Raw genomic sequence first — 15636 nt, forward strand, 5'->3', positions numbered from 1 at the left:
CGAATCATAAATATCCATAAATCACCATAGGCTAATCATAAATAGATGGCAAATATTTCTCATATTAAACTTCCTGGCTCATTGGAGCTATATTATTATTCTCCCGGGGTTTTGAAAGTTCTCAAAGCTGTGGAGGGAAGCGAGCTGTATGGGCTATTTCAGACTAATGCAGTCAACACTTACTGATTACTGTTCTACAAAAGAACAGTCCATGGGTATTTGTAGCCTAAGAGTGTCTAATTGCTTTAGTATTGAAATGGGATCGTTTGATCATGGGTTTAATCACTAGTGATTAACACTGTAGCCTAATCTTTATAAATCACGGCGGCTTCCACTTCTTCAGAAAAGGACAGCAACAGGCGAAAGTATTTGGGTTACTTTGAACAATTCAAACAAACTGCAAAGAACCTTCCATTGCTGTGAACCTTTAGCGCCACCATAAGGTTGAGCAAGTTGTGCGAAAAGTGAGGAGCACTTAAGGCTGCGCGCCATAATGACCGACTCACAGACAAGGGATGAACAAGTACTTTTATTGCACTTTAGAAATGACAATATAAAATACGCATAAAGCTTAAGCCTAGGAATCATGTGAAACACTGTCAGAAGGTGCATCCATGTACATTCTTCACAACTGAATTGATTGAATTATGGACTCAACTAGAAAGTGCATTTCCTGCAGAAAATGCGTTGGAATGCTGAAAGCTGAAATGAATTTTAAAATATAGAAAAAGTTGAATAGATGTCAAAAAGCTGATAAAAAATTGTTTAGGGTTTTGTCAACATTTAAATGTTGGCTGTACCTGAAAGATTGAGGAAGAAGAAGGATTTGAAAGTTAAAGAAGTTTAGGAGGATTTGAAAATATTATGAACATTGATTAATATTAATTCAAGCATAAGAGGTAGAACGCTTAAAGGTCATCTGGAAACCCCTGAAACTGCAGAATGTTTTGATAGCTGAACAGTTTTAGTAGCTGAAAATTTGAAGGAGCTGAAAGGTGCGACGGAAGAAATAGAATAATAATATGAAGTTGAATAAAGATTCGAAGAACAATAGTTCCAACCCTGAAGCAGCATTCCAACAATTATGTAACTTCACTCACCATTCTACAATATTGTGTAATTGTAAGAATTGATTGGTTTGACAGTTGATTATATACGCTTGCTTGCAACACAAACAAATACAGTAGTATGCAATTGAATAAGATGTACAGTGCCTATAGGACGTGCCCTCTTGAACATTCTATCATTTTGTTGACTTCCAAAATTTTTCGTTGTATTCACACAGCATACTCCACACTTTATATAAATGACTTATTCAAAATACAAAAGTGGTAGGCCTATATCAACATTTGTCTCCACACACCCGAGTTAATGCGCGATGGCAGCAATTACAGCTGTGAGTCTGATGGGATGAATCTTGAGTGATGACTTCCATCATTTCACTCCACCTTAGAGGCCATATATGTGTGCTGTGCACACTTTCACCGTTCTGCCCATAGAAACTTGAAGCTTTTTTGTTGTTTCATAGTTTCCAGTGGCCTTGTCTTTGATCAAATCAATCTCATTGTCTCAAGGTTGTCTTGACCATGCTTTGTTTTTTTATACCCATCTGCTGATACCCTGCTCAGAAACTGCAGAATTTATCCTGAAATCTATGTAACACAGGCGTGTGATTAAAAGGTAATTGGTTTCACTTAAAATAGGGTATTTTTAATTACTTAACTATTACTACTACTACTATTGTAGTAATACTTATAATAATAACAACAACAACTTTTATTTCAGGCAATGAGACTTTTTGAAAAGGGGTTTAGAGATGCTATAGGCCAAGGCGTAGCCATGGAGTCAACATTGGGGGGGACAAATAATTTTTGAAATGATAATTTCGGACAGCGTGCGTGGTTTGCCTGTCGTAGCGTAGCACATTTATATTTTTATATAAATATTGGGGGGGGGGGGATTTTGACCAGATTTGAATATTTCTCACCCTTTGTACAGTGCTAATTTCAACACACAGACAAACACTAAAGTCGGCTAGTACAACACAGTCCCAACCAGTCCCAGTGCTAGGCACAAAAGCAACGTAGCTATGGAACTAAAGCACCCTGTGTGGAGAAGGGAAGAGAACAGAGGCAATGAAGAAAGTAGAGTCAGTTCAGATTAATTACAAGTTTTTATCAGTAATAGTTCAACATGATAAACTGACTTTATAATTATTCCGCATAAACTTATTGTTTATTCAATACAACATGTATTGATACAAACAAAACTAACCTTGAGAGGAGTTTGCTGGAAGAAAGAAAGATAAGTTAGGCATTAGAGGAGGCTAGTGAGTCAACAGCCGCTTATAACAGACATGCAGAGTGACACACACACATACATAAACAAACACACACACACACCTCTGATAGTAAAGGTGGTCTCCATGCCAGCGCGGATATGATCTGAAACGTGACAGTGAAGCAGCCACGTTCCAGGGTTACCGGCTACCATCTCGATGGTCTGGAACGTTCCTGGGAACAGGTCAAACACATCTGCACGGTGGATGTGGTCCGTCTGACACACACAAACACAAGACACACAAAGACACGCATACACACACATATATGCGGACAATTGCATGCACACGCACAGACATCAACACATGCACACACACGAGAAGAACAGAGAGAAGAGCAAAGAGAAAAAGAAAGTGTGGAGGGAGGGAGGGAGGGAGGGAAGGAAGGAACACAGTAGGGGGGATTAGACAGACCTAATCAAACCATGAATCTCTGTGCCTTAAAGAGCTGACTTCATGCTCCTTCAGTGTTCTATCCATGAAGGAAGAGGGTTAAGGTGATGGGAACTGTAGTCTATGAAAGTGCACGTCACTTCTGTGGGATGGACACAGTGTGCCCTGAACCACGTTACATAGTTCATGAATAAGTTGTTCATTAATAACTTGGTCATGTGTACATTTTTCCATTACAACTTATTTCACTGTTAATTGGCATTTTTGGAATGGTTGTGATGATGGTAATGGGCATGACAGTGTTAAGTTAGGGCTCATGATGACGGTTAGAATGACGAATGTGGATCATGATAGCCACAGTTATGGAGATGGAAATGATTATAATGACAGTGAAAGCTGAGGAGAAGGATGAGGATGAGGATGATGATGATGGTGTACCTTGTATGTGAAGGTCTCGGCGTGGAAGTGAACCGTATGAATGTCCTTCTCATTCCCCATGCCCACAAGGTACCAGTCTACCAACTCCCCACGGGTCATGACCAAGTCTTTCAGGTTACCGTACAGTTGACCGTTTATACCTACCACACGCGCACACGCGTGCACACACACACCATGCACACAAACAGTAATCATCAATCATGAAGAGCTACATTACATGATAAACTCACATTGTCTATCTATATATCCAACCAATCAATCCTCCATCTATCTATACATGCATACATACACACATCCATCCCTCCCTCTCTCTCCTCTCTCTCCATCTCATACCATGCATCATATTGCTCTTTGTAAAGCTGTCGTCCGAGGTGAAGTTGTCGGGGTTGGTGTCGAGGTAGGTCCTGATGTTGTCCTCCAGGTACCAGGACTGGTTCTCGTCGAACACCAGGAAGAGCAGAGCGAACTCCCGCTGGGCATCTGTCCTCCGCCTGTCCCCCCCCCGTCCCCCGGCCCCCAGCCCACTCAGAGTCCCCTTTCTGCACACCACCAAGGGCCCCAGCAGACCACTGAACAGGTCCTGCACACACACACACACAGATATAGATATATACACAAACACATTAGTGGCATAACTTCAAGTGAAAACTGTGATCAGAATCAGAATCAGAATTCGGTTTATTCGCCATGTAGGTTATACAAACACGGAATTTACTGTGGACACAGGAATAGAGGGAGACACAGGAATGGTGTGATGACATAAAAGCCCTTACATGGAATACTTGGTGTGTGTATGTGTGTGTTTACCTTGATGAAATCCACAGGGGAGTAGTAGATGTAAGAGATGCAGTTAGGGTCAGAGAGCCCTGGGCCGGACCCCTCAGGGACATCCCACCGGAACTCTGTCATGAAGCCTGACAGGAGAATCACACACACAGTCAAGCATTACACTCCCCCATATCAAATATATATATATATATATATATATATATATATATATATATATATATATATAGATTATCAAATATATATATTGATTATTATATGAGGAATGTTATATCATTTAGAGATTTTGTTATAGAATGTTTATTACTTCATACAAAAGCAGAAAAAGTTCTCACACGAAAGATAATGCATACTAAGACATACAGAGACTCTCATAGAAATTGCAGGATAAGAAACACACATTCTAGAGTATAAAAAAGTCGTTTAATACATCCCTCTATTCCTGTGTCTCCTCTCTCTCACCTGGTTCAACAGGAGTGCGTGTGTCGCTGGTCTCAATGCCATGGGCATAGATAGAGTAGGGCCGACTGGCATGGTTCCTGAAGGTGATTAGAATCTGCTCCCCAACTTCTGCCCTGATAATGGGGCCTGGAGGACAGACATACATAAAAGGATTGGCAGAACATAGAAGATCTTCTTCTACAATGTTATGTTATTGTCATGCGATAGGATGAGTGGTGGTAATGCATGTTGATTCGAAGCAAACCTACCCATGATTCCCAAGTGTTTCTGGTCTGCCTGTCGTTTCCTCTGTGTCCTGAAGGTGGCATCAGTGTACTCTCTGTAAACAGCTTTCTTATAGCGAGACCCTATCTGCCGCTCACCTTTGCCCACAAAGATGTTTCCTGGACTAGGGACATAAAATATACAAAAAAACAGGTAACAAAATACAGAGACACTGTTTCTTGGAATATAAACAATACCACGTCCCAGACTGATAGCCATCTTTGCTGGATTCATTTCCATTGTCCTAGAAAGCTCCCAGACAGACAATGTCACTGAGGCAAAAGATTGAGAATTCTAATAAAGGTCAATAGTTTCAATGAAACACAAAAACAATCTCGCTTTTTGTGTCTCACACACACACACACACACACAGAAGCCCACCTGTTGTCCAGGGTGGCTTGGTGTTTCTCCAGCTCCCAGGAGCGGGAAGGCGAGTAGTCCCACTCCACCTCCTCGGCGCTGATGAAGAACTGGACCACGGCCGAGGGACGCGTGAGTGCCAGCGTGTGTGTGTGGTTCCTCCCAGGGCACTCCGCCACAGAGTACTGCTGTCTCATCCCAGCCATGTAATGGTCCGTCACCCTGCAGTTCACCTCATACACACCTGGGTACAGCAGGTTGGGGCGGGGGGAGTAGAGATGGCAAGAGATTAAAGGTCACACGCCCTGGTCCTGGTCACATGCTCCTAGATGAATGAGAGCTCATTGGCACAGCAGTGAGGCTGGAAGTGTGAGTGGTTTTTGGAAGTGGAGAAGCCATTGTTTGGATATCATCTCTTTTGTCTATGTTGACGCCACAAAGGTTGATTTGAGGTTAAAGCTGTCTACACAGGGACTGTAAATTAACTTTAGGGGACAGCAAGGTTTATTTGGATCTCTGGCTTTGGCTTGCATTCCTGTAACCGCCCATGTACTGTAAAGTTTAGTCACGCATTTCCGGTTTTCAAGTGTTTAGAGGTTAAGACGATGTGATGGTCCATGGGTCAGTTTAACCTGATTGTCGGCTATTAGTAAATACTTTCAATTTCTAACGTAAAGTTCGAAATCTTACATATTCATAGCTGTATGACATCTACTTTCACATCATACAATCATGCTTAAACAAGAGTAGGAAGAGGTTATTTAAGCCACATGACAGTTCATGGTCAACAGGATGCCTTTAGTCTCAGCAAACTAGGATGGATTCCCTGTTTGGCAAGGCCTGTGTTTATTGAGTGTGGATTGTGTCTGGGGACTGAAATGACTGAAGGGCTGCTGCGTGTGTGTGTGTGTCCGTGTGTGTCCGTGTGTGTGTGTGTGTAGACCAAATAATGACTGACCAGCTCTCCTTGCATTCATAGTCACAGTAGCCGTAGTGTGAGGGAACAGTTTGAGTGTGTCCCGGGTTGTGCCCTGCCTTTGGAAGGTGTTTCCCTGGAAGTAAATCCCATGGATGTCTGTCTCGGTTCCCAGACCAAAGGTGTACCACACAACTCTGTCCCCGGAGCACAGCTGCAGCCCAGGAAGGTTCCCGTACACAAACCCATTCACTGCTGTGATGCAAAAAGATAAACAGAGTTGGAAATCAGTCACTGAGAACACAAACGAGATAAAAACAGAAACAATGACAAAAACACACCAGCGGCAGTCAATATATTTACATTTAGTCATTTAGCAGACACTCTTATCCAGAGCGCCTTACAGTAAGTACAGGGACATTCCCCCCAAGGCAAGTAGGGTGAAGTGCCTTGCCCAGGGACACAAGGTCATTTTGGCACGAACCAGCGACCTTCTGATTACTAGGCCAATTCTCTAACTGCTCAGCCACCTGACTCCCTGATATATGTGATATATGATTTTAAAAATCAGCAATCGTCAAATCTTCATCTTATTCCTGGTAGGGGTTGTCTGAGGACTGTGACCCACCGTCCCTCCTGCTGTCACACACACACAAACTCCCTCTAAAGTTGTGTTGGAACAGTACCATGCATCTTGTTGCTTTCCAGAAAGTTTTCGTCCTCTGGGTTGGACTCGTTAGTTCCGTAAGTATCAATGTTCGCTTGGAGATACCAGCTCAGGTTCTCGTCCATAATGGAAAACAGCAGGAACATCTCCTTATCTACTCCTCTCTGTCAAACAACACACACACATGCATACATTGGGAACAAGTACACACAAATACTCTTCCAGCAGGTAAATTCGGCCATCTTGGAAGGCTAAATAGTGGACCGGTGTGGTACCTGTATGCCTGAACTTCCCAGAGTTCCTTTCTTGCACACCAACAGGGGTCCTACCAGGCCAGAGTTGGTGTCCTGGATGGGGTCACAGGCAGAGTAGTACAGGTAGGGGATGCAGGGGGGGTCGGAGGGCGAGGGACCCTCCAACACCTGCCAGCTATAGGTGAAGGTCTGGCCTGGGAGAACTTGGGAGCCGGGCTTATCAGCTCCTGATGGACACACACAGGGGTAGCAAAGACGGATTAACGACCAATAGTCTAAAGAACAGAAATGTAGAACGGAAATCTTTTTTTTGTGTGGTGTGAATGTGTTTGTGTATATACTGTAGATGTTTATGTGTGTGTGTGTTCGTGTGTGTTTGAGAGTGAGAGTGTGCTATGTATATGTGTGAGTGTGCATATGTATGTGAGTGTGTGTGTGTGTGTGTGTGTGCCGTTAGACAATGCTCGTTTCGGACCATCCTGGTAGCTGGTGCCCTGGAAGCGTTTCTCAAACTGCAGGCCGTGAGGCTGGATACTGTAGTTCCTGTCTGCCTTGTTCATGAACGTCACCCGGAGGGTGTCCCCGACCTCAGCCCTCAACACAGGGCCTGGGTACAGGACAGCAAGCACACACCGTAGTTACACACTAACCCGTAGAGAGAGGGAGGAAAGTCAAGAAGAGAGAGCCAGAGCGCTAGAGATATGGAGAGAAGGCCAAAAAGGTAGAAAGAGAGGCTGATGAGAGATGGGGGAGCTCACCCAGCAGGCCGAGATGAAGGGACTCCGGCGTCACCGGCTTCCTGATGGAGAACGTGTCGTCTGTGTAGGCCCGGTACACCACCTTCTGGTAGCTGCCCCCAAGCCTGCCTTCTGACCTGCCGAAAAACACCTCAGACGGACTGCGAGGGGGAAGGGAAGGAGTGAGGGGGAGTTTAAAACCGAGTCTCTTTATACCCCTTTGATAAGTCTGTTGGATGGAATGTCTCACTACAGCGAAATAGGGCGGAGTCGACGGCCAGGCGGAAAGGAGTCCAAGGTGCATAGTACCTAACCTCTCAATTGCACTTAGCACACTTGGAATTACTGAACAACCTAAAGATATTTCACGGGCACTTCACGTATATATACGTGAAGTATCTTGTCCTCAAAACCTATATTTACCTTTCACCCTCTGTGAGTGATATGTTGTTTATCTTGTCCATTCCTGAAGGAGCGTAGTCCCACCTGACCTGCTCGGCTGCCAGGTAGTATTTCCGCACTTGGCCACCGGGAGGAGCCCCTGGGGGCCTGTCTCCCATTCCACAGGACGATACCTGATAGAAGGCCTGCATCCCAGCTGGACAACACAACACAACCACGCACACGTACGCACACACACACACACACCCATCCCAGAGGGAGGTCAGGAACAATGACACAGGAGTCATTACAAAACCTGTATTTAACAGCTGCAGGGAACACTTATAGGGTTAATCACCCATGGGAATGCTTGCTCAGCAGAACCAGGGCCCCAGTCGATGTCACAGGGCTAGGGAAGCGTCACAGGGGGACATAAGAGCACCGAGGAGAGCAAATTATTTCCCATTCTCCTTTTTGAGTAAGCACTGACCTGAATTCCGCCTGGTCTAATTACGTTCTTTTTTTCAAGATGTGTTGACTGTGTAAATTCAGGTAAAGTATGATGACTCGTAAGAGAGTGACCACAGCATTCCAGGGTGAGGAAATATGGTTGTTATTTCCTAAACTCAGCATTATTCATCATTCGGCTGGTCGATGTCTGCTTCTCTCACCTCTTGGGGAGTAGTCCAGAAGAAGATTCTGCACTGGACTCTAAGGGTACACGGAGAGTAGCCAATCCAAAACCCCGCCTAGGGCATCATATTATCTTGGTCTGGCATGTCTTGACATGTCAGGTAAAAGCTATGGAGCCTCTGCTTAACCTTTGAAAGAGGGAGGGGCTGCTACTCGTTGTTATCTAACCATGGGACCCTGTGTCAAAAATACAGGGCCTTGTCTTGGCCTTGAGTTCAGAAGGATCCGTGTGTGGAGCAGAATATGAGATGTTGAGAACAGACTTTGTGATTTTTTGGCAACCACGACACATTCTCCTCAGTCAGAGGTCAAGGGGCAGCGGTCTTACCCTGCAGGTGGTCGTTGACTTGGCAGCTCAGCAACCACTTTCCGGTTGTCATGGGAAGCATCTCAGTGGTGACAAAGGTGGCTGGGAACAGGCTGACGGTGTCGCCGCGGTGACCGCGGTCCAAAAGCGTGCTGCCCTGGAAGTAGGCGGTGTGAATGTCCACCTCGTCCCCCATGCCAAACAGGTGCACGGCCACACGACGGAACTGGCACAGCTCAATGCCGGGCAGGTTACCGTACATGTACCCGTTGATAGCTATCAGAGGGCAGAGAAGGGGAGAGAGGAAGAGGACACACATGGTGCCTGTCAAGCTAGGCGTGCGACAGAATTGTAAAGGTGGGCCTTCTCCACGTGACTATCAACTACGGTCACAAACAAGCAGAAAATAAGCAAAAGCACACGTCAAGCTGGTCGGTTTCTTTTTTGATTCAGATACTTTACACCACTGACTGATCAAGAGTGGATGAGAAAAAAAGAAGGAAGGCCCTTGGAATAAACCCATTCAGTTGGGCCACAGAAACCGTCATGGAATCTACAGGACTACTAGACCCACCATGCATCAAGTTGGACTCCTTGAAGTCTGGGTCTTCCCGGTCGACTCCATCTGGATCAGAGCAGAAGGTGCGGATGTTCTCCTCCTGGTACCAGCTCATGGACTCATCCGTCACTGTGAACATCAGGAACAGGAACTGGTCCACATCTATGCGCTCTGGTTCTGGCCTGGGCTGGGCAGCTCCAGATACAGGACTGTCCCTCAGGATTCCTGGTTAAACACAAAACTACTTTTAAAAACACAATGTTGTCGCTAAAATCTTAGATTGTGAGATCATCAACTGATTTAACATCTGGAACTGGGGAAATGATAGGCAACTGCAGTCCCATAGTTGGGTATGTTTGACTTATTCCCCAACATAATGAAACAGAATCAGTCTCACAAGTGTCAACTGTAAGGCATATCAAACATCCCTTAATTGCTGTCAAATCCATTCATCTAATGGATACATCCGACCTAGGTCCGGTATTGTGTACCTCACCCCTACCGCTACAAACAGCCCACCTTTCTTGCAGGTGAACAGTCCGCCTATAAGTCCAGAGGAGACCTCCCTGGGAGCCTCCAAGTGGGAGTGGTAGACCCAGGTTAGGCAGTTGGCATCCCCCTCCGTAGGGGCGTATTCTGGCCTCACCTCCCAGCGGTAGGTGTATTCGCTGCCTGGAGGCACGTGGTCATCATGCTTTAGCTTGCTGGAGGTCCTGTCCGGGTACAGCGCCCCTAGTGGACAAACATGTGCCATATTTAACAGTAAAAAACACCGAACCATGGAGGTATTGGAGCTAGACTACTGTAAAGGGGAAGGCATGAAGACAAAGGGGAAGACATCAACTTGTTAATCAGTCCATGTGTACAGTCAACTCCAGAATTATTGGCACCCCTTGGCGAAGATGAGTAAAAAGTGTTATTTAAAAAAGTCACCTTTTTTCAGCTTAATCACATTGGAAAGAATTAGAACAATCCAACCTTCAATTGAATAAAAAATATTTGTTGAAAAATAAATGTCATCAAGAAATAATTATTTTTAGCAAAACCATGTGAATTTCTTTTTACCCATCTTTGCCAAGGGGTGCCAATAATTTTGGAGCCCACTGTAGTCTCCCTGAAAAGTTTCTTTGAAGTGTCAAATGTCTTTAAAATACAACAGTTTTGTTGCCTGGTGAATAAGTACCAATGGATTGAGATAAGGGACTGTCAGGTCATGGGTTCAGACACTAGCAAGGGGCTGAGGTTGGAGTATTGTGATAAGTTTCCTATCCAGGATTATCACTCTTCTGGTTCATCATGAAATGGCAAGATACTACACTAAAATATATATTACTGGACATCTTCCTAAAACACTTCACTCAGTAAATCTTTCATTACTAGTAGATGTCAATAATTGTATCATCATGGTCCTTATCTTCAACATGCACTTGTGTAAGCGTGCTTCATAAAATATACCAATGATCTCACAGCACAGAAGGTCCTGAAACAACCTTTGAGTTCTTATCTAGTCACATGACATAGCTTAGCACTTGAAAGATGTACATAAGTACATAAAGATACCCGGCGCATGTTGTTTCAACTGTCACGTACTGGGGAATATGCAGGCAGCCTGCTTTTAAGTACGGCTTGAAAGCCAAAACATTGTTTTCATTGCTCACAGAAGGAGGATTTTAAGGGTGGATATCCTGCTGGATCTTAAAATATTTCGAGACATAAGCCAGAAACTAGCCAGAACAATTGTAGTCCAGGTGACAGGAAGAGAAGCGCTGGGAAATTTCTAAACCAGGACATAGTTTTCAGTAGTAAATCTATCGTAAGAAGATGCCTTTGAATGCCTTTTTGAACCCTCCCTCTTTTCTCCTGCTCTCGTGTGCATTGACTGTCTTTCTTGTAGTCTGTTCCACAACGGTCGATGGTATCAATGTTATCTAAATGGATTCCTGTCTGGCTTGCTGACTCTGGCACAAGGGCACCAATTCTAATGCCAATGAGGCCACAAGTCTGGGAAGAACTAAACAGTGCTGACGTATTGGATGTCTGAAGACAGACCAGAAACAGGACAGTGTGTTTGCGGACATGGAGACGTATACAAAAGAGGAAACGATATCCACTGCAGTGTCATACAAACATTTTGGTGTCTCTTTTGGGTCAAAGGACTGACAAAACTCCTGCCATGTATTGCGACAATTCTGAAAGAAGACCTTTTACACACCTAACTAGGATGGAAATAGAGCAGGATCGTTTGCTCTTTGCCAGTAAATGCACTGTAGGAAATAATTTGAGAAGATGGTCAGTGCGATAGATAATAAAAGGCAAGTGCGTGTTTGTACAGATGCGGGCCTGTGTTGGTGTGTAAGTGGAAGTATCATACCCTCTGAGTCCTTCTCGTAGAAGACTCCGTGTGGGTGTATGGAGTAGTTCCTGGATGCAAAATTCTTCAGGTGCACCACTATGACGTCACCAACCTCTGCCCTCAGAATGGGTCCTAGGAAACCCAGCCAAGCCGGTCTGGGGGTCTCTTGGCTGTACGACGCATTTGTGTACTGCCGGTACAAAGCCTTTTTATACACACGGCCAATACGATGGGGCCCTTTCTCCAGGAACACAGATGCATGTCTGACAGACAGAGAGAAAGACAGAGAGACAGAGACAGAGTGGGAGAAAGAATAAATGAATGGAGGTTACAGAGGGAGAGAAAGGATGTTTATTTTTAAAGGGGAGGGGGGTTTGGAGGACATTAAAGAACTGTGATTGTGTGAGATTCCATATCCAAGTTACAGCTTGCCTGTCTCTATCTCTCCAGGTCTGGTAATAAGGGACAATACATTCAACGGATCAAGGCAATTAAGTTGAATGTGAGGGGAGCCCATGGCCACCAGGGGGCCACCTGGGAACTGCCCGAACTTCATGATTCAGCCCATCTAACTCATAAGGACTGAGTCATCATGTCTGACTGAAACACCTTATGTCATAATCAGGCCTCCCAGCCACAGAACACAGTCACCGTAGTACTGAGAGGGCACACACGTCGCACGCAGCTGCGCACACGTTAATAATTAGTAATAAGTCCACTCCCCTGCTCCATTACTCAGGTCTAGGCTACTTAAGCCAGTCACTCCGGGCGAAGTTGTCCGTTTTTGGCTCTGATTATCTGTGTATGACTCCTGCATGTCTGACTACGCCTAATAAAACCCGTATTTGGATACGGAACCCTTCGTCCTGGGAGTCTGTCCGTTACACTCTGCTCCTCTCCAGTCATTTTGTGTAGGCCTTGAACAGGGATGATTGGGCCATTATATAACTTTGTCTAACATTTTATATAACTGCCTCTGAGATTATTTATTAGCATAACTGTCACATTTCACATTTTGTTGCATGGCACAACAGCAAATCCTTTTGTGATTGCCTCTCTTGATCTTTAGCCTCTACTATAGTTTTAGTAATGGTCAATGACATTCTTTTCAGTACATATGATGTTGGCTATATAGAGCTAAAGAATAGTGCCGTTTCATATACGTGATGATAAATATGGATGAGAGATGTCAGAAGCGTCAATGTTCACACAAATCCCGCAAATGTGGGCTACTGCAAATGACCATAGAAGCTAAACTTAAAGTAGGCCTATATACAGTATTACAGGTTATTCACATGATACCTTTAAATTTCATGCTTTTTCCCCGTCAATTAGAAAGAGATCTGAATGTATGTGATGATAAAATGATAAATTCTTAATTTATTGCGATTCTTTAAGTAAGTCATACATCATGTTCAAACCTGGTCCTCGGGATCCGCTGTCCTGTATGTTTTAGATGTTTCCCTGCTCCAGCACACCTGTTTCAACTGAAGGCTGTTACCAGGAATCCACAGAGCTTGATCGCAGCCTATTCATTTGAATCAGGTATGTTGGATCAGGGAAACATCTAAGACATACAGGACAGTGGACCCTGAGGACCAGTTAACCTTGTTCTAGATCAGTGGTTCTCAAACATGGTCCTCAAGTACCCCCTGTCCAGCATGTTTTAGATGTTTCCCTGCTCCAACACACCTGATTCAAATGAATGGGTCGTTATGTAGTTATGCAGAAGCCTGTTAACGACCATTCATTTGAATCAGGTGTGTTGGAACAGGGAAATATCTCAAACATGCAGGACAGGGGGTACTTGAGGACCAGGGTTGAGAACCACTGAGATTATGCATGCAGTAGGCAGTTTGTTTTGCCAGAACTTGACATTCCAGAATACCATCATTTGAGTTACATAAATCTCGAATGGATGTTAAATCATTAAGCTATATTTCCATTTTTTACAGCTATGACGTTTATTCAGAGACGTGGGGGTATCTCTGTTTTCTCAGTGTTGTTTAACTGCGATGGCAATAAAAAATACATGCATTAAAACATATATTTCATACTGTGTAGGCCTATAATAGGCTATAGCTATAGTCAAAATGTCGCAAGAGAATTTCAGATTTTTTCCAAAAGCTTACCAAAGCAAAACTTTCAGATCATTAGATTAATGTAATGATTTTTTTGAAAGTTGCCTTTTGTATTTTATTTTTTTATTTAAAAAAAATCCCTCTTTGCTCTTCTCCTGCAGTAGCGGTAACCTAGGAGGTTATAGCAATTATACTCCATCTAAACAATTTAACTACAACGTCTTGTTTTTTACATTAAACGAAGGCAAACGTGCAGTCAAAAAACTTACTCATCATCCGCGATGCTTTTTCCATTGATAAGATTTTTGCCACTTGGTGCGTAATCCCAGTTTCTCTCTACGATCCCGATATAGTAAACTCTCTCTCTGCACTCAGCCTCCGCTATGGCAGAGAACAGGAGTACCAGCCCCGAGAACATGCTCCGAAACCCAGCCATGCCGTCAGATGAGTAGTTGGCTACTGGTGTGGTGGAGTGAGACTATAGCCTATTTGATGTACCCTAGGCTTGTTTTCGACAGGAACAGAAACTAAACTTCCGTTAACTCCATGCATGCGCGTCTACACCGGGAATCCGAGTAGTTACGAAACTCCGCTTGAGGAAACAGTCGCTCTATTCAGCATTTTGCGTCCGTTTGGCTTCATGCCGTGAGGACTGATACCCGGTCCGCCCACTTCAGCAATGGACAATTGACGAAAATGAGATGAATAGTCAATCAAGATAGTAAGTTATTGATTGTAAGTGCCTTTTATTTGTTCAGAATGTAGGAAGGTTTGTTGGATAGGACCAAGGGCGTAGGTTTGGTTTGAACATTGTTGATTTGGTTTGAACATTTGTTCATTGAAAATATGTTTAGACTCGCAATTATTGGTGGATTATTATTGGTTAATTATTGGTACATTGCTACGCCTATGGTAGGCCTATGGCTCTGGATAAGAGCGTCTGCTGGATAAGAGCGTCATTTTGTCATCTGCTAAATGACTAAATGTATGGCTAGTCTAATTGACTAATCATAGCAATAGGCATCGGATTCAGAATTTGATTTATTCGCCATGTAGGTTTACACACAAACACGGAATTTACTGTGGCAGGAAGGTGCAACAATAAACATATACAGATCTTAAATTAAAAGTAAAAACGAACCATAGTCTAATTCTAAGAACTAAACAATCTAAACATTTTAGCAATTTAAAATATATGTAAAAATAAGAATAAGAATATGAATGGGCAGCATAGTGCAAAAGAGATCAAGGTGGCTTGTGCGTAGCGCAATAGGTGTCGGATGGACTTGTAATAGATAATAGTAAAATGTCATGGGGAGTCCTTGGCGTTGTTGAAGAGGCCCGTAGCAGATGGAAAGAAACTGTTCTTATGGCGTGAGGTTTTGGTCCTGATGGACCGCAGAGGGGAGTATCTGAGGTGAGTAGCTGGAACAGTGTGGGAGGAGTCGGCCACAATCTTCCTCGCTCGCCTCAGGGTCCTCGAGGTGTGCAGGTCCTCGAGGGTAGGCAGATTGCAGCCGATCACCTTCACAGCAGTGTGGATGATACGCTGCAGTTTGCTCTTTACATTTACATTTAGTCATTTAGCAGACGCTCTTATCCAGAGCGACTTACAGTAAGTACAGGGACATTCCCCCGAGGCAAGTA

At 44.0% G+C, this 15636-nt stretch overlaps 1 protein-coding gene across 1 annotated transcript; it reads right to left on the bottom strand.

The window, feature by feature from the left end:
* Positions 1–514: 514 nt before the first annotated feature.
* LOC136962901 (ferroxidase HEPHL1-like) lies at positions 515–14425 on the bottom strand. The gene is made up of 20 exons (XM_067256805.1): positions 14259–14425; positions 11927–12171; positions 10075–10287; positions 9571–9780; positions 9018–9272; positions 8039–8213; positions 7637–7776; positions 7354–7485; positions 6900–7105; positions 6644–6788; positions 6000–6212; positions 5063–5285; positions 4666–4805; positions 4418–4543; positions 3977–4083; positions 3503–3749; positions 3170–3309; positions 2403–2556; positions 2275–2289; positions 515–2105 (listed from the first exon to the last, which is right to left on the bottom strand). The coding sequence occupies exons 1-20, from the start codon at positions 14423–14425 to the stop codon at positions 2035–2037; spliced, it is 3324 nt and encodes a 1107-aa protein (XP_067112906.1). The 3' UTR covers positions 515–2034.
* Positions 14426–15636: the final 1211 nt, after the last annotated feature.

The sequence above is a fragment of the Osmerus mordax genome, chromosome 19, assembly GCF_038355195.1.
Source record: "Osmerus mordax isolate fOsmMor3 chromosome 19, fOsmMor3.pri, whole genome shotgun sequence".
Classification (NCBI taxonomy): domain Eukaryota; kingdom Metazoa; phylum Chordata; class Actinopteri; order Osmeriformes; family Osmeridae; genus Osmerus; species Osmerus mordax.

Excerpts from the sequence above, each read along its gene's own strand:
- LOC136962901 (XM_067256805.1), bottom strand. The coding sequence starts at position 14,425 with ATGGCTGGGTTTCGGAGCATGTTCTCGGGGCTGGTACTCCTGTTCTCT. Across the intron at positions 10,288-11,926 it reads CTACGAGAAGGACTCAGAGG|GGGCGCTGTACCCGGACAGG; the intron begins GTATGATACTTC and ends TTTGTCCACTAG. Across the intron at positions 6,213-6,643 it reads GGAAAGCAACAAGATGCATG|CAGTGAATGGGTTTGTGTAC; the intron begins GTACTGTTCCAA and ends TTTGCATCACAG.